The 19,691-nt window shown below is 47.0% G+C and overlaps 1 protein-coding gene across 2 annotated transcripts in view; it reads left to right on the plus strand.

Moving 5' to 3' along the window:
• Nucleotides 1–19,691, plus strand: part of pdli2 (PDZ and LIM domain protein 2) — a 62,230-nt gene that overhangs the window by 17,421 nt on the left and 25,118 nt on the right. For both annotated transcript variants that reach the window (XM_014171377.3, NM_001139803.1), the window contains 3 exon segments: nt 798–929; nt 8,716–8,867; nt 18,630–18,699. In XM_014171377.3, the coding sequence (XP_014026852.1) occupies nt 837–929; nt 8,716–8,867; nt 18,630–18,699 (315 nt within the window). In that variant the 5' untranslated portion in view covers nt 798–836.

The raw sequence follows: 19,691 nt of genomic DNA on the forward strand, positions 1-19,691 counted from the left end.
ACCTTTGAGATGAATTGGAACGCCGACTGCGAGCCAGGCCTAATCGCCCAACATCAGTGCCCGACCTCACTAATGCATTTGTGGCTGAATGGAAGCAAATCCCCGCAGCAATGTTCCAACATCTAATGGAAAGCCTTCCCAGAAGAGTGGAGGATGTTATAGCAGCAAAGGGGGACCATCTCCATATTAATGCCCATGATTTTTGGAATGAGATGTTCGACTAGAAGGTGTCCACATACTTTTGGTCATGTGGTGTATGTGGATCTACTCAACAGAAATGTTTGAATGTTATTTTACTGTGCTATGACACAACTTTTGGGGGGTGAGGTGTGTGTGTGTGTGTTTTTTCTTTTTCTCATTTGGACTTCATGAAACTGAGGGTTTGCAAGAACTTCAATGTTGCGTCAGGTATTCTAGTGGTTAGAGCATTGGGCCAATAACCAAAAGGTTGCTAGATCAAATCCCTGAGCTGACAAGGTAAAAATCTGTCGTTCTGCTTCTGAACAAGGCAGTTAACCCACTGTTTCTAGGCCGTCATTGTAAATAAGAATTTGTTCTTAACTGACTTGCCTAGTTAAATAAAGGTTAAATATTTAAAAAAAATTATAGTCATGTGTCGTTGGTTTTCAGATTCCTCCCATTTCTTTTATATCAAGAGGGTCTAATCAAGTAGAAGGAGATAAAAGGCAGACGTTGCAGGTGACCGCAGTTCTAACGTATTTACTTTATATAGTCACTGCAGCAAAAAAAGCATGACTGATGACAGAATCTCTCTCTCGCTCTCTCTCTCTTTACAGGGTTTGAGCAGGCAGTGGGTGGCGACCTCTGGTCACGTGATGGTGCTGACAGTAAACCTGATTGGTCCGTCTCCATGGGGCTTTAGAATATACGGAGGAAGAGACTTCAAGAAGGCGATAACAGTTTCCAAGGTAATTGCTAATGACCTTACTGCTCAGTCACACCATATCGTCTGTAAAGGAAAACATGCAATGCCTATTCAACTTCCTCAGTCTCTGCTGTACTTCTCTGCTCCTCTCATTGTTTCTCAATTGGCTGCCTTCTACCTGTTTCCTTAACAACTGTATTCAGACAGATTGGAGTAAAAGCTACATCAGGAGGAAACCAGTTATTACAGTTAGGGTTAAGTGGTGTGCCGTGAGTGTCGAACGTGTGTGTGTGTGTGTGTGTGTGTGTGTGTGTGTGTGTGTGTGTGTGTGTGTGTGTGTGTGTGTGTGTGTGTGTGTGTGTGTGTGTGTGTGTGTGTGTGTGTGTGTGTGTGTGTGTGTGTGTGTGTGCATGTGTTTGTGCACATGTTGTTTTACTATTCTTGATTTTCTAAGCTTGTGAGGATACAACAGGAAGATCGAGCTGTAGAAGGCAAGACATTAGCAGAGTTCTACTCCGTAAACAGACTCAGGATATCCAGGGCAGACTGCTCCCTGCCACAGCCACTGAAAGCCAGGGAGACTGCCCCTGCCACAGCCACAGACAAAAATAGCTGTTTTCTTGTGAGGATGGGCATTCCTTCTCATTCACTCGCTCTACCATGTAGCCAACAACACCAGCATGCAGGGAACACTGGGAACTGTGTCTCAAATATCAAACAGTCTCATAGAAGAAACAGGGGTCCATGCTGAGCAGGAGACCTCATCAGTGAAAGTGGTTGTAAAACCCACTTGGAGAAGCAGCATGTTTCCCTCCTCCCTCCCTCCCCCTCCCTCCTCCTCTCTGGTTAAGCAGCTATGGCTTTGGAGTATTTGAAGTGGTTGCATCTTGGCACTAAAACAACATGGATGCCCCCTATTTTTCCGTTCTGTTGGCCTGAAAAGAGAGCTTCCCCCTGTTTCTGCAGGGCATAGCCCCCTGTAAAAATCTGCACCCTTAGTTTATGTGAAGTGAGGTGTGCCCTGATCAGAAAAGGCACGCATCATTGTGGGTTGCCAGAGCAACGCTTAATTGCCACTCGAGTAGACCCACAGACATGACACCTCTGCCATCTTGCTTCGCAAAAGGGACAAACACCTTGTTGCCTGCCATTCTCTCCACAATCTGTCATGTTTCTGTTGGAGATGTATGAAGGAGACCTCTTCATCTTCACTGATTGTGTCTTTTTATTTTTCCTCTTTCTGTTTTTAATTTTGGGCCAGCCTTGTTGATGCTGCTCTTAAAGGGTAGGTAGCATAAACGTAACCACATGTAATATATGGTTTTGCATTAGAATACATATCAAAAGTCCCAATGCAAAGTTATACCACACTATTCTATTTTTGAGTTAGTGCATAAAACTGATCAGTTTCAATAAAATGTTCAGCCAACTTACAAGCAGATACTTTGAATGTATTGTTACAAATCAGCTTGCAAGGTTGCTAACCAACTAGTCTGCTAATGTCAGCCCTACTGGCCTGCTAATGCTACTTTAGCAACTAGCTGACTCACGCAGTGCCATCAACACCTAGCTTACATTAAAGTAAACCAAAGTTTTGGAAATACATAACGCCATCTAACCAAATAATATTACCAGTGTATGCAATTATCTTAGCCAGCCAGCTAAAGTTAGTTATTTTATCCTGCTAGCTAGCCTAGACAAATAACTAACCAACCACCACGGTCTGCATAGCTAAGTAGTAAGCCAGAGAACAACTAGTCAAGCATAGGCAGAAAGCCACAGAACACACACACAACTAAAAAAGCCATCGACATAAAGTAGAGAGAGTGTAAACTTACCGATTGACGGCTGAGTTAGCCTCCAAAGTCAAAGAAGAGAGAAGGAGAGGCCTTCAGAGGGAGAGTCAGCTAGCTAATCCAATAGCGATATAATGAGGTTAATCCACATTGAATTTACCCAGTTTATGTCCATCACTGCTGACACTCACGATCTACCGGTAGGTCGGTAGAAAATAGAGGTTGCAGGTTTCACATTCACGCTTCGCACAGCACCTGGTTTGAGTCTCATTTCGAATCCTGCCTTCCACTGGCCTAGTGGTTAGAGCGTTGGACCAGTAACTGAAAGGTTGCTGGATTGAATCCCTGAGCTGACAAGGTAGAAATCTGTTGTTCTGCCCCTGAGCAAGGCAGTTAAGCCACTGTTCCCTGGGTGCCGAAGACGTGGATGTTGATTAAGGCAGTCCCCTGCACCTCTCTGATTCAGAGGAAGACACATCATAAATGTGGAAGACACATTTCAGTTGAAGGCAATCAGTTGTACAACTGACTAGGTATCCCCCTTTCCCTTAAACTAAGCTATCGAAGTCCTCCAGGGTGAAATGAGCGTCGCATACAGTAGACATGCGCATGGTTCCCATTCTCCAATCTGCTTGCTTCAACCGGACAAACCATTCCAACTTCAAAGCTTGCTTCTTGTTTTTGGGCCACAAAGGATTGAGCCTGAAATGAGTCATAACCCTGTCCTTGTGGGTATTACTGCACTATCTACAAATGACGGAAAATGACTACAACACTGACTCGCTCATTCGACTACCACTACCAAATGCACAGGAGAAAAAGAGTTGCATTTTTTCACATGAATTTATATGGTTTGTATGTACATAGTAGTTCACCAGTGCAAACACTTGGTTTTGAATGCATTTACATGCTAGCATGGCTAGTACCTAACATTAGCCAGCTGGAACTAGCTAGGTAGCACTGGTTCTCCATAGGACGTTGAGAAATAGTGCATTGTGTGTAGTTCCAATATATCCAGAAATAAGTTAATAAAAACGCAAAAATGCTAAAACATAACTGTTTGTAGTTATAGGTAACCAGATCGTGACTACAACTAAGTTGCTAAGTCTTTGACCACACTGTGTCAAATAAAATAAAATGTTATTGGTCACATACACGTGTTTAGCAGATGTTATTGTGGGTCTAGTGAAATGCTTGTGTTTTCAGCTCCGACAGTCCAGTAATATCTATCAATTTCACAACATATACCCAATACACATGTCACGTCGGTTGAAAGGAGAGGACCAAGGTGCAGCGTGGTGAGCGTACATATTATTTTTATTAGAAAAGACGCTGAACAAAACAATAAACACTACCCAACAAACCGTGAAGCTAAAGGCTATGGGAAAAGGGCTACCTAAGTATGGTTCCCAATCAGAGACAACGATAGACAGCTGTCCCTGATTGAGAACCATACCCGGCCAAAACATAGAAAATAAAGAACATAGAAAAAGGAACATAGAATGCCCACCCTAGTCACACCCTGGCCTACCCAAAATAGAGAATAAAAAACCTATCTAGGGCCAGGGCGTGACAGTACCCCCCCAAAGGTGCAGACTCCGGCCACAAAACCTGAACCTATAGGGGAGGGTCTGGGTGGGCTTTTCTCTGTGGTGGCGGCTCCGGTGAGGGACGCAGACCCCGCTCCACCTCTGGCACGGCCCACTTAGGTGGCGCCTCTGGAGTGGGGACCCTCGCCGCCGACCCAGGACCGGGCACCGACTCTGGCAGCTCCGGACTGGGCACCCACTCTGGCGGCTCCGGACTGGAGGGCGACTCTGGCGGCTCCCGACTGGAGGGCGACTCTGGCAGCTCCGGACTGGAGGCCGTCTCTGTCGGCTCGTGACTGGAGGCCGTCTCTGTCGGCTCCGGACTGTAGGCCGTCTCTGTCAGCTCCGGACTGTAGGCCGTCTCTGTCGGCTCCGGACTGTAGGCCGTCTCTGTCGGCTCCGGACTGTAGGCCGTCTCTGTCGGCTCCGGACTGTAGGCCGTCTCTGTCGGCTCCGGACTGTAGTTCGTCTCTGTCGGCTCCGGACTGTAGGCCGTCTCTGTCGGCTCCGGACTGCAGGCCGTCTCTGTCGGCTCCGGACTGTAGGCCGTCTCTGTCGGTTCTGGACTGTAAACTGTCGCCGGATGCTCTGGTCGGGGAACTGTCGCCGGAAGCTCTGGACGGGGAACTGTCGCCGGAAGCTCTGGACGGGGAACTGTCGCCGGACGCTCTGGACGGGGAACTGTCGCCGGAAATTCTGGACGGGGAACTTTCGCCGGAAGCTCTGGACGGGGAATGCGCACTGGAGGCCTGATGCGTGGGGCTGGCTTTGGAGGTGCCAGATTAGTAACACGCACCACAGGTCTAGTGCGAGGAGCAGGAACAGGATGTACTGGACTGGGCAGGCGCACTGGAGGCCTGATGCGTTGGACTGGCTTTGGAGGCGCCAGACTAGTAACACGCACCACAGGGCTAGTGCGAGGAGCAAGAACAGGACTCACCAGGCTGGGGAGACATGCAGGAGGCCTGACTCTGGGAGCAGGCACAGGACTCCCCAGGCTGGGGAGACCTACTGGAGGCCTGGTCCGTGGAGGAGGCACAGGATAGACCGGGCTGTGCGGGAGCACTGGAGATCTGGTGCGTAGGCTTGACACCACTCTTTCAGGCTCAATGCCCACTTTCGCCCGGCACGGGCGGAGTGCAGGCATAGGACGAACTGAGCCCTCCCAGCACTCCGGAGACACAGTACGCAGAGCTGGCGCAGGATACCCTGGGCCAAACCGTCGCACTGGAGACCAGATGCGCTGAGCTGGCACAATCCGTCCTGGCTGGATGCCCACTCTCGCATGGTACTTGCGAGGGGCTGGCATATAGCACTCCGGGTACCGTGCGCTTCACCGCATAACATGGTGCCTGACCAGTACCACGCTGCTTCCGGTAAGCACGGGGAGTTGGCTCAGGTCTATCGCCTGACTCCGCCAATCTCCCCGTGTGCCCCCCCAAAAAATGTTTGGGGGGCTGCCTCTCGGGCTTTCTTGCCAGCCGTCTTCCCGCATAACGTTGGCTCCCCTCTCCCGCTGCCTCCGCTCTCCTGGCTGCCTCCACCTGTTCCCATGGGAGGCGATCCCTTCCAGCCAGGATCTCCTCCCATGTGTAGGATCCCTTGCCGTCCAGGATATCCTCCCATGTCCAGGAGTCCTTTTTACCACGCTGCTTGGTCCGTTGGTGGTGGGAAGTTCTGTCACGTCGGTTGAAAGGAGAGGACCAAGGTGCAGCGTGGTGAGCGTGCATATTATTTTTATTAGAAAAGACGCCGAACAAAACAGTAAACACTACCCAACAAACCGTGAAGCTAAAGGCTATGGGCCATAAACAAAGTCAACTTCCCGCAACACAAGGAGGGAAAAGGGCTACCTAAGTATGGTTCCCAATCAGAGACAACGATAGACAGCTGTCCCTGATTGAGAACCATACCCGGCCAAAACATAGAAAATAAAGAACATAGAAAAAGGAATATAGAATGCCCACCCTAGTCACAGCCTGGCCGACCCAAAATAGAGAATAAAAAACCTCTCTATGGCCAGGGCATGACAACACAAATATAAGTAAAGGAATGGATTAAGAATATATAAATATATGGATGAGCAATGTCAGAGCGGCATAGACTAAGATACAGTAGAATATAATACAGTATATACATATGAGATGAGTAATGCAAAATATGTCAACATTATTAAAGTGACTAGTGTTCCATTTATTAAAGTGGCCAGTGATTTCAAGTCTATGTATATAGGCAGCAGCCTCTAATGTGCTAGTGATGGCTATTTAACAGTCTGATGGCCTTGAGATAGAAGCTGTTTTTCAGTCTCTCGTTCCCAGCTTTGATGCACCTGCACTGACCTCGCCTTCTGGACGATAGCGGGGTGAACAGGGAGTGGCTCGGGTGGTTGTTGTCCTTGATTATCTTTTTGGCCTTCCTGTGACATCGGGTGCTGTAGGTGTCCTGGAGGGCAGGTAGTTTGCCCCCGGTGATGTGTTGGGCGGACCGCACCACCCTCTAGAGAGCCCTGCGGTTGCGGGCAGTGCAGTTGCCGTACCAGGTGGTGATACAGCCTGACAGGATGCTCTCAATTGTGCATCTATAAAAGTTTGTGAGGGTTTTAGGTGCCAAGCAAAATTTCTTCAGCCTCCACACTGTCTGTGTGGGTGGACCATTTCAGTTTGTCAGTGATGTGTACGCCAAGGAACTTGAAGCTTTCCACCTTCTCCACTGTGGTACCGTTGATGTGGATAGGGGGTGCTCCCTCTGCTGTTTCCTGAAGTCCACGATCAGCCCCTTTGTTTTGTTGATGTTGAGTGAGGTTATTTTCCTGCCACCACCCTCAACTCCTCTCTGTCGGATGACTCATCATTGTTGGTAATCAAGCCTACTACTGTTGTGTTGTCTGCAAACTTGATTGAGTTGGAGGCGTGCGTGGCCACGCAGTCATGGGTGAAGAGGCTTGAGGAGAGGAGTGCAGGAGGGTGCTTAGCACTCACTCTTGTGGGGCCCCAGTGTTGCGGATCAGTAAAGTGGAGTTGTTGTTTCCTACCTTCACCACCTGGGGTGGTCAGGAAGTCCAGGACCCAGTTGCACAGCACGGGGTTCAGACCCAGGGCCTCAAGCTTAATGATGAGCTTGGAGGAAACTATGGTGTACTATAGTCAATGAACAGCATTCTTACATAGGTATTCCACTTGTCCAGATGGATGGGGCAGTGTGCAGTGCGATGACGATTGCATCGTCTGTGGATCTATTGGGGCGGCAGGCAAATTGAAGTGGGTCTAGGGTGACAGGTAAGTTAGAGGTGATATGGTCCTTGACTAGTCTCTCAAAGCACTTCGTGATGATAGAAGTGAGTGTTATGGGGCGATAGTAATTCAGTTCAGTTACCTTTGCTTTCTTGGGTACAGGAACAATGGTGGCCATCTTGAAGCATGTGGGGACAGCAGACTGGGATAGGGAGAGATTGGATATGTCCGTAAACATACCAGCCAGCTGGTCTGTGCATGCTCTGAGGACGCAGATAGGGAATGCCGTCTGGGCCGGCAGCCCTGCGAGGGTTAACATGCTTAAATGTCTTACTCACGTTGGCCACGGAGAAGGAGAGCTCACAGTCCTTGGTAGCGGGCCGCGTTGGTGGCAGTGTGTTATCCTCAAAGCGTGCGAAGGTGTTTAGCTTGTCTGGAAGCATGACGTCGGTGTCTGCGACGTGGCTGGTTTTCCTTTTGTAGTCTGTGATTGTCTGTAGACCCTGCCACATACACTACATCTCGTGTCTGAGACGTTGAATTGTGTTGTTACATTGGTGAGTAGAATCTCATGCTTCCTACCGTTTAAGTGCTCACAAGTGCTCAATTATCCTGATTTAAACTCCTAATTTGAGCTTTTGTGTTTGTATAGTTGAGTGTTTGTGTGTGGCTGAGAGAGACTGAGTGAGTGTTGCTGGTGTGTTTTTGTTCCATTAAGCTGGAATTCCCCCTAATGCAGGCAGTAGACCATTGGCATGTGGTGAGGTTGGAGGCAAAGGTCAGGCCAGAGTAGTCAACCCCACAGTCTCACTGATGACTTTTCCCTCAAGGTGTCATGAATCCTCACACTGTTGAGGTGTGCCATGTGCGTGAAGAGCTGTGGTGTCTGTTAATGTTTATTGCAACCAAAATGTAATGTAATCACCAGCTAGAGCCCTGTAAGAACTGATTGACACCTGGCAGGCAAACTGAGGAAAACAACCCATCTCTTCATCACAGCCACAGTCTCATGTTATTACAATCATGTCTTCACTGTTTTGTCATAATGATTGTTCATCAGTGTATCTGTCAGCCCTTGACAAAAATTCCAACACTCGATATGCAGCATTTCATTCAGGCTTGCTGGTTATTTACGTTGCTGATGGCATCATGTCTGCACCAAGTCCACAGGCCGTAGAGAGAGTCTGACTGCATCTTTTACCTCTGGCCCATAGGTCAACGGGGGCAGCAAGGCCGAGTTGGCCGCCCTGCAGCCTGGTGATGTCATCCTGGAGATCAATGGAGAGAACACAGTGGACATGCTCAATGTGGAGGCCCAGAACAAGATCAAAAACTCCAAGACTCAGCTGCAGCTGCTGGTGGAGAGGTAGGGTTCACTACAGTGCACAGTTCAAATCAAATTGTATTGGTCACATACACATGGTTAGCAGATGTTATTGCGAGTGTAGCGAAATTCTTGTGCTTCTAGTTCCGATCCTAATGTACTGTATCTAAACTCAGCAAAAAAAGAAACGTCCTCTCACTATCAACTGCGTTTATTTTCCGCAAACTTAACATGTGTAAATAGTTGTATGAACATAACAAGATTCAACAACTGAGACACAAACTGAACAAGTTCCACATACATGTGACTAACAGAAATTGAATAATGTGTCCCTGAACAAAGGGGGTGGGGGGTCAAAAGTAACAGTCAGTATCTGGTGTGGCCACCAGCTGCATTAAGTACTGCAGTGCATCTCCTTCTCATGGACTGCACCAGATTTGCCAGTTCTTGCTGTGAGATGTTACCCCACTCTTCCACCAAGGCACCTGCAAGTTCCTGAACATTTCTGGGGGGAATGGCCCTAGCCCTCACACTCCGATCCAATAGGTCCCAGCTGTGCTCAATGGGATTGAGATCCGGGCTCTTCGCTGGCCATGGCAGAACACTGACATTCCTGTCTTGCAGGAAATCACGCACAGAAGGAGCAGTATGGCTGTTGGCATTGTCATGCTGGAGGGTCATGTCAGGATGAGCCTGCAGGAAGGGTACCACATGAGGGAGGAGGATGTCTTCCCTGTAACGCACTGCGTTGAGATTGCCTGCAATGACAACAAGCTCAGTCCGATGATGCTGTGACACACCACCCCAGACCATGTTACAAGTGGTCTGCCACTGCGAGGATGATCAGCTGTCCGTCCTGTCTCCCTGTAGCGCTGTCTTAGGCGTCTCACAGTATGGACATTGCAATTTATTGCCCTGGCCACATCTGCAGTCCTCATGCCTCCTTGCAGCATGTCTAAGGCACGTTCACGCAGATGAGCAGGGACCCTGGGCATCTTTCTTTTGGTGTTTTTCAGAGTCAGTAGAAAGGCCTCTTTAGTGTGCTAAATGTTCATAACTGTGACCTTAATTGTCTACCGTCTGTAAGCTGTTAGTGTCTTAACGACCGTTCCACAGGTTCATGTTCATTAATTGTTTATGGTTCATTGAACAAGCATGGGAAACAGTGTTTAAACCCTTTACAATGAAGATCTGTGAAGTTATTTGGATTTTTACAAATAATCTTTGAAAGACAGGTTCCTGAAAAAAGGGACGTTTTCTTTTTTTGCTGAGTTTATAAGCAAGTGCTAGCAAATGAGCTGCGACGAGGTAGGCCTATTCGTTCAGCACTTTCTAAATGGACACAGACTGAAATTCAGAGATGTTAGCCCAGATAAATTCAGCAAGATGTTGAGGACCTGTTGTTGAACTTTACTCTTCTTTAATAAGTCACCATACAGAGAGCGAGAGAGACGCGGTTAGCCTACCATTTTAAGTATTTTATTAGGCCTATGTGGTCTTAAAAGGAAGGAAAATACAATCACGAGGATCCACTTTTATAGTCAATATACCGACGCACAGACAGCACATTGTCCAAACAAAACAACCCTCGCAATATCAACTGGAATTACAGGGGTCTATTACTGAACCTTTTGTAGAAAACAATATTTGAATGGGAAGAGACTGTCAAACATGGTTACAGACCCAACAACATTATATAGAATCCCCTCCTTGTGGAGAAAAGCATATGAGCTGATTATAATGCACAAAGTAAACAAAACAATGGAATGCATCATTCCAACATTGCCAAAAATTATTAATTAGATGCTCATTATATAGATCAATATAAGCAATAAAACAATGGCGATGTACAAACTATGGCATAAGGGAATGATAGCGGATGAGAGGCAAGCCGTAATTTTGTTTAAGACATCAATGAGTGAGCTAAGAGGGACGTAGTCGATAGACCTATGCCGATTTGTTCAGCACTTTTGAAATGTACAGCAACAGAATTCAGAACATGGGCCGTTCTCACACTATTCTCCCTGTACACCAAGTCAGAACCATAGGATAATAACGGGTGCATATAAACAGGCAATGAAAGCTCTTACAATATTCGATGATGACATTTCTCTAAAACAAGCTATAGGCTACATGTGCTCCACCAAGTATGAACAGTAGGCTAAGTTCTGAGGGGGAGAGGGACCAAACTCTTAGGGTGAGACACAAGGGCTACTAACAGCTTACTACACAACATACTTAGTATTACTTTCTTGGCTACAGTATACAGTGAGGGAAAAAAGTATTTGATCCCCTGCTGATTTTGTACGTTTGCCCACTGATAAAGAAATGATAAATCTATAATTTTAATGGTAGGTTTATTTGAACAATGAGAGACAGAATAACAACAAAAAATCCAGAAAAACGCATGTCAAAAATGTTATAAATTGATTTGCATTTTAATTATGGAAATAAGTATTTGACCCCCTCTCAATCAGAAAGATTTCTGGCTCCCAGGTGTCTTTTATACAGGTAACGAGCTGAGATTAGGAGCACACTCTTAAAGGGAGTGCTCCTAATCTCAGATTGTTACCTGTATAAAAGACACCTGTCCACTGAAGCAATCAATCAATCAGATTCCAAACTCTCCACCATGGCCAAGACCAAAGAGCTCTCCAAGGATTTCAGGGACAAGATTGTAGACCTACACAAGGCTGGAATGGGCTACAAGACCATCGCCAAGCAGCTTGGTGAGAAGGTACCAACAGTTGGTGTGATTATTCGCAAATGTAAGAAACACAAAAGAACTGTCAATCTCCCTCGGCCTGGGGCTCCATGCAAGATCTCACCTCGTGGAGTTGCACTGATCATGAGAACAGTGAGGAATTTGCCCAGAACTACACGGGAGGATCTTGTCAATGATCTCAAGGCAGCTGGGACCATAGTCACCAAGAAAACAATTGGCAACACACTATGCCGTGAAGGACTGAAATCCTGCAGCGCCCGCAAGGTCCCCCTGCTCAAGAAAGCACATATACATGCCCGTCTGAAGTTTGCCAATGAACATCTGAATGATTCAGAGGACAACTGGGTGAAAGTGTTGTGGTAAGATGAGACCAAAATGGAGCTCTTTGGCATCAACTCAACTCGCCGTGTTTGGAGGAGGAGGAATGCTGCCTATGACCCCAAGAACACCATCCCCACCGTCAAACATGGAGGTGGAAACATTATGCTTTGGGGGTGTTTTTCTGCTAAGGGGACAGGACAACTTCACCGCATCAAAGGGACGATGGACGGGGCCATGTACCGTCAAATCTTGAGTGAGAACCTCCTTCCCTCAGCCAGGGCATTGAAAATGGGTCGTGGATGGGTATTCCAGCATGACAATGACCCAAAACACACGGCCAAGGCAACAAAGGAGTGGCTCAAGAAGAAGCACATTAAGGTCCTGGAGTGGCCTAGCCAGTCTCCAGACCTTAATCCCATAGAAAATCTGTGGAGGGAGCTGAAGGTTCGAGTTGCCAAACGTCAGCCTCGAAACCTTAATGACTTGCAGTGCTTTGCAATGCTTGCAGTTAGCCATTGATTCCTTCAAAACTACTCATTGTTGAACTTGCGATTTCCAACTTGTTGGAAAGGATTGTCAGTAGATTGTTGACATGATTCATGATGATGACTGCTTGTCTAGCTAGCTTGCTAGCTTGCTAGCTAAGATTTAGAAAGTATGATGTTGACATGATCAGTCCAATCAAAGCTACAGTAGATACTTGGATGTTGATTAAGGCAGCCCACGCACCTCTCTGATTCAGATGGGTTGTGTTAAATGCGGAAGACACATTTCAGTTTAATGCATTCATGAAGTTATCCAACAATATGTGCTCTGTCATGTCTATTTCAAGTCTTCTCACTCATTGATTCAGACAGATCTCAGTTGTACAACTGACTAGGTATCCCCATTTTCCTTTCCTTTATAACGTAATTTTATCTGTAGGTGGCCAATGACCTAGAGCCTTCTTGGACGGGCACTTCTAATGTAAATCTATGGCATCACCCAAGGGGCCTAGAACTGCCAAGCACTCCCTGTAGAATCTGCAGTGATGTAGTGTCCCCATGAGTGACCGAACAGTGAGCAAATCATGGCGCAACTAGAGAAGATTACCAACGCCTACGCTCGGCTTTCGCTGGCTGCCCCTCCTCCAGAGAAAGCACAAGCTAGGCTGAAACATCTGCATTTTGTAGCTGCCTTACTCAAGAGAGTATGCGGCTTTATTAACTCAAGGATATTTTTACATTGTTTGCAAACTGATATGTAACAAGAACTAATGACAAAATAAAATGCAAAACAGGCCTTTTTTTTAGCTAAACATTTGTGGCTCTGCCTCACCTGCCGTGAATGAGATTGGGTCACCACACCGTGGCATACAGACCACATCTGTGCTTGTATTTGTGCCAGTTCCACAGTTGCCACATCCTCCCTCCCACTTTCCACGATTATAGTGTTTGTTATTAACGTCTTAAGATGTCTCTCTCACTCTACAAAGGACCTGTGGCTTCATTCTGAGGGAATACCAGAATGTGTCAGAATTATCTTGCCAAGATGAACTGTTTGTTCCATTTCCCATGTTAATAAACATTGTTTAAAAGTTAGCTGAGAACTTTTTAGGGTGGCAGAGAATTGGCTCCACATTGGACCCTTTCCTGTGAAGTGAGGCTATTGGTTGGCGAGTCGTTGCTCTGTCTCTGTCTTTCTGTCTCTGCCTCTCTCTTAGTGAATTCTCACACTAATTTCTTCATGCACGCACAAGCACGCTTCCTCTTTGCATGCCCCAGGTCCATGTGAGTGGATTTTTCCCTGCTGACCTCATGTCTCCTTCCGAGCCAGAAACAACACTGTGACTCCCTGGCTTCCCAGGACAATGGCACTCTGTAGCTCCACCAGCCACACTGCTCCATCTGCCCCTAGACCCACTGTTCTACTGGCAGAGGCAAACAGGATGGGCAAGGTAGTGAAGGGTGGTTTGCACTATCAAGGCCCTACTGTCTTTAGATGGAAGGCAGTACCATGTCTCTCTTATTAATCCTAGTCCAGCACCCCTCTAGCCACCTCCAATCAACTACAGTATTCCCCTCCTTGTTGGTCCATCTGCAGCATTATGCAATGTGTTGTTCTTAACAGTAAATGAACTCCCATGAAGAATCATGAAAACTACACACATATTATGCAGTGTAATGTCTGATGATCTGACGTATAGTGTAAGAGAGGAACCTGGTAAATGGGTTTACAGCCCTGCAGATCACAGCGGCTGGATTACAGCTGGGTTTGCCCATGGGCAGAGATTGGCATCAGCTCACCTTTAGAATAGGAGTGTTGGTTAAGGCGTGCCTGTCTTAAACCTGTCTTAAACTGAGGAACTGCACCAAAAACCCATACGTGCAATAACCTGACTTGTGCACTCTTTCAGGTACTTTTTGATTTCAGATTGATATCTGCAGCTCAGTGGAGATTTTACTGTGACACTAAAGAGAAAAACACCAGCAGTATCTTGTCATCCATACGGTCATTTATCCTCTATTGTCCTCAGCTGCCTCTTAATGAATCCATTGTTCACTGACCATGTGTGCATGATGTCATGTCCCTCTGATCTTATTGGTCCTTGTAATGCGATCTTACTGAGCACCTGCAACTGCAGATGGGCATCGGAATATTGCCCAATGGCACTTATATAGGCTACTGTATAGGCAGCCCTATTCAGTCATGTTTCTTTCTTTGGCACCACATTCAAAGTCTCAGGTCTGTGCATACTGTACCAGTGAGAAGTGACGTGCCTTGGTCAATGTGAAGTGTGTGAATGGAATTCAAGATAGCTATAAGACAAGACAGTGGTATGTTTATCCTAATAATTCACTGGATTGTCACTGTTCCCTTCTATTAATCTGCTCTGTTTGTTTTCATCATTAATCTGAAGTTCAGAGGGCAGACAGAATAGATTGCATAGATTCCTATCTGTCTGAAGAATGCTTGGCAGGCAAACGCCCAGGTCCCATATATGACAACGATCAACATGCTGTTCCTTTGCTGATCGGTGATGTTACGTCCCTGTTCCATGCAGAGATCAGACAGCTCTCTAGAGAAGAGACAAGTATCTTCACTTCTCCATGGTTTATGACAACAGCCACTCCTCTCTGCCCGTGCTCATTCATCTACTGCTGTACATGAGGCCTGTGATAGAAGGCAAAGGTTAGATTACAGGTCACATTATATAAGGCCTAGCAGTTAGCCTTGTATGCCTCTCATTGTCTGAAGGACATAAGTTAACTTTATCCTCATCTCTCTCAACCCGAGGAGCTGAACTGGATACACATAGCGGAAATGTTACATAACTTTGTGAATTCCAAGTGAAAACACAGAGTCATTTCCTGACAGGGAACTTATTTTGAAGCCCAATTAACCATCCATTATGTTCTGTTTTATCCATTAAGTTTCACATCTTCTCACTGCTGTAGCACGAGGAGCCTGTTTTCCTCTTCCAGCCATTCTCCTGGTTGGATGTGCCCCTGCTGCACATGTGGAGTATTCAGATACTGTGCAGCAGGGCCAAGGTCTGGGCTGTTAGAGGTGTGTTTCTGGGCGATTTACCACAGGCATCCAGGGCCTTCCTGTGCGCCTCATTACCCTGGACTGAGGCTCAGCTGAGAGGAGAGGCAGGCAGTCCTACAGTGAGGGGGGACACTACTGTAGTTGTTTACATTGGGTCATACAGTCCAAAATGTTCCACTCCGAACTGGGTATAAGTTTTATTAAAGTGAGCACAGTGAAAGAGCTTTGACCGATGAGGCTCTGCTAAAAGAATCATGTTAAAGAGCTTGAGAATTGTTTTGAAGGTTCTCTCGAGGTTGTACTGACAGTACTTTGGCGTAGGGGAACCAAAATAAGGTGTCTGATTCGAAGATTCTTTAGACATTTGCCAGTGTGCACTTACACATCAGTGCTTTCTCACTCTCAGGTTTTCAGTCTCACTCATCTCTTGTGACTTGATATATATACACACACACGTCCTCCGGCACTCACATAATATTTTAATTGAAAAGTGTACGTGCATACGTCAAGAGATCTAACAATGAGACTGAAAACTTGAGTGAGAAAGCATCGATGTGTAAGTGCACATTTGCAAAAGTCTAAAGAATCTTCGAATCAGACACCTTATTTTGGTTCCCCTATGCCAAAGTACTGTCAGTAGAACCACTGGTATGTCATTTTGATTAAAAGAGAACCTTCAAAACGATTCTTAAGCTCTTTAAAATGATTCTCCTAGCAGAGCCTCATCTTTCCAACTCTTTCACTGTGTATAGTGATATAGCCATAGCCAAATCAAACCTCTCAACAAGTTAATGAATAATATGAGACATTACAGAAAATTATGTTGTCAGAGCTTCCAAGCTATCATTCTAGGGAATACTTTGACATGGTTCAAGTCATCTAAGAGACCTGATTAGAATCATTGGTGTAAGTTACTGTAGTTGACCTTGGTCCATGTCTTTTGAAGTACAGCTTGGTCTAATGTGGGGTTTTGGCTTGTATCCTTTAATGCAGTAATGTCTGCAATCTTTCTTACTCATGCTTTTAACAACTAATTTTAAGAAATCATGGTTTTGAGTATTTGTTTAGGACTTGACATAGGTGAATTATGTGGTACTGTGTAACGGCCGTCTGAAAGAGTAGACCAAGGTGCAGCGTGGTTAGGGCTCATCATGAAATTTATTTGAATGAACACTGAATCAAAAAACCAAAGTGCAACAGCTAACCAGTTCTGTGAGGTAACAAATGACTAAACAGAAAATAACCACCCACAAAACCCAAAGGAAAACAGGCTACCTAAATATGACTCCCAATCAGCAACAACGATGTACAGCTGTCCCTGATTGAGAGCCATACCAGGCCAAAACAAAGAAATACAAAAACATAGAAAAAAGGACATAGAATGCCCCAAAACACACAGAAAAACACCCCCTGCCACGCCCTGACCAAACTACAATAACCCCATTTACTGGTCAGGACGTGACAGTACCCCCCCCAAAGGTGCAGACCCCAAAATGCACCTCAACCCCCCCCCCCCCAAAAAAAGACAAAAACAACCCCAAACTAAAAGGGAGGGAAGGGAGGGTGGCCACCATCAATGACGGTTCTTGTGCTACACCCCCCCCCCCCCCCCCCCCTTCCCAATCCTCCCCCCTACGGAGGTGGCTCAGGAGCGGGATGCAGACCCCGCTCCACCACTGGCTCACCCCACTTTGGTGGTGCCTCTAGAGCGGGCGACTCTGGCTGCGCCGGACAGGCGGGCGACTCTGGCTGCGCCGGACGCACCAGGCTGGGGAGACTTGCAGGAGACCTGGCTCTGAGTGCAGGCACAGGACTCACCAGGCTGGGGAGACATGCAGGAGGCCTGGCTCTGGGCGCAGACACAGGATTCACCAGGCTGGGGAGACATGCAGGAGGCCTGGCTCTGGGCGCAGGCACAGGACTCACCAGGCTAGGGAGACATGCAGGAGGCCTGGCTCTGGGCACAGGCCTCACCAGGCTAGGGAGACATGCAGGAGGCCTGGCTCTGGGCGCAGGCACAGGACTCACCAGCCTGGGGAGACATGCAGGAGGCCTGGCTCTGAGAGCAGGCACAGGACTCACCAGGCTGGGGAGACATGCAGGAGGCCTGGCTCTGGGAGCAGGCACAAGACGTGCAGGGCTGGGGAGACATGCAGGAGGCCTGGCTCTGGGAGCAGGCACAAGACGTGCAGGGCTGGGGAGGCGCACAGGAGGCCTGGTGCGTGGGGCTGGCACAGTCTTCACCAGACGCCTAGCACGCACCTCAGGACGAGTATGGAGAGCTGACTCAGGTGACATCAATTCGAGGACACGCTCCGTAGGGCAAATGTCATGCCTCATGCACCAACACAGCAGCTCTCTCATATCTCTCTCCTCCAATCTCCCCATCAACTCCTTCACTGTCTCTACTTCGCTCCCGTCGCTCACCTCCAACTTCACCCCGACTGGCTCTGGTTCCATCCTCGGCACCTAAGACCGTCCCGTGTGCCCCCCCCCAAAAAAAAATCTTGGGGCTGCCTGTCCTCTTCCCGTGCCAGCCGATCCTCCCAGAAACGCCGTTCTGCCTTCGCTGCTTCTATCTCCTTCGGCGGGCGGCGGTATTCTCCAGCCTGTCTCGAGGGTCCCTTTCCGTCCAGTATCTCTTCCCAAGTCCAGGAGTCCTGAACCCTCTGCTCCTCCTTACCACGCTGCTTGGTCCGTTGAAGGTGGGTGGTTCTGTAATGGCCATCTGAAAGAGTAGACCAAGGCGCAGCGTGGTTAGGGCTCATCATGAAATTTATTTGAATGAACACTGAATCAAAAAACCAAAGTGCAACAGCTAACCAGTTCTGTGAGGTAACAAATGACTAAACAGAAAGTAACCACCCACAAAACCCAAAGGAAAACAGGCTACCTAAGTATGACTCCCAATCAGCGACAACGATGTACAGCTGTCCCTGATTGAGAGCCATACCAGGCCAAAACAAAGAAATACAAAAACATAGAAAAAAGGACAGAATGCCCCAAAACACACAGAAAAACACCCCCTGCCACGCCCTGACCAAACTACAATAACAAATAACCCCTTTTACTGGTCAGGACGTGACATACTGAAGACAGTGTTTCTCTACTGGGCCAGTCTTGCCCTCTCCTGGGATGTGGCGACCATTCTCCTGCTTGATTAAAGGTTAGGTATGTGTTTGTCCATATGTGTGGTCCATTAAACTCCAGCGTGTCTCTTTCTACAGGCCTGAGCCCCCCAGCCCTGAACAGACCAATGGAACCACCACCCCAGAACAGCTCACTGGACGCTTCCAGGTCAGTCACTCATGCTCTCTATCTATCTCCTTATGCAGGAGCTTCCATCTTTGGTCTGTAAATCCCCTTTAGGACAGCTTTCATGCTGAAAAGTTTCACTGTAATATAATTTAAACACTTCATTTGTGAATCAGCACTTTGTTGATGGGCATAGGATGGATGTAAGGCCTATTAAAAGTCCTTAGGCCTTCATTGAGTGACCTATGGAGACATTCTTTCCTACAGTGTTTATCCTAGTATCCTCTATCTTGTTACATCAGGATCATATCTCTACATGATTATTCCTGTCCTAATGTTTTGTTTCATGGCTGATGCCTGAGAGCCATGCAGACGCTGGGTCTGCTTCATATTCACAGATTGCGTGGTGTCTGCTTATCAATGATTTATTAGAGGTCCAGATGAGCTGGAATGAGACATCCTAGTGTGACTGTAGAGATATTCCATAACTCTAGGATAACTCTGTGGCCCTGTGGCAGTGGAAACATGGGAGAAGAACCAGAGGATGCTGTAAATCAGCTGATGTTCCTGTGTTCTATAGGGCAACAGAACTACTGCTGGGTCTCCGTGGTAACACTGGCAGAATACAAGCCCATGCCAGGCCCAAGGCTTAGGAAAGAATACTGACTGTCATCATTCTAACATGGGGATATTACATATCTGATTTCCACAAACCTGTATTTACTTACCTCAGGATGTGCAGCTCTCATTATGCCTTGACGTGTATTGCCCTCTTTTTGAAGAGTTTTATGAATCATGTACAGTAGCAGTCAAAAGTTTGGACACACCTACTCGTTCAAGGGTCTTTCTTTATTTGTATTATTTTCTACATTGTAGAATATTAGTGAAGACACATATGGAATCAGGTAGTAACTAAAAAAGTGTTAAACAAATCAAAATCTATTTTATATTTGAGATTCTTCAAAGTAGCCACCCTTTGCCTTGATGATAGCTTTGCACACTCTTGGCATTGTCTCAACCAGCTTCAGCCGGAA

This window comes from Salmo salar, chromosome 24, assembly GCF_965601325.2.
Source record: "Salmo salar chromosome 24, fSalSal1, whole genome shotgun sequence".
NCBI lineage: Eukaryota > Metazoa > Chordata > Actinopteri > Salmoniformes > Salmonidae > Salmo > Salmo salar.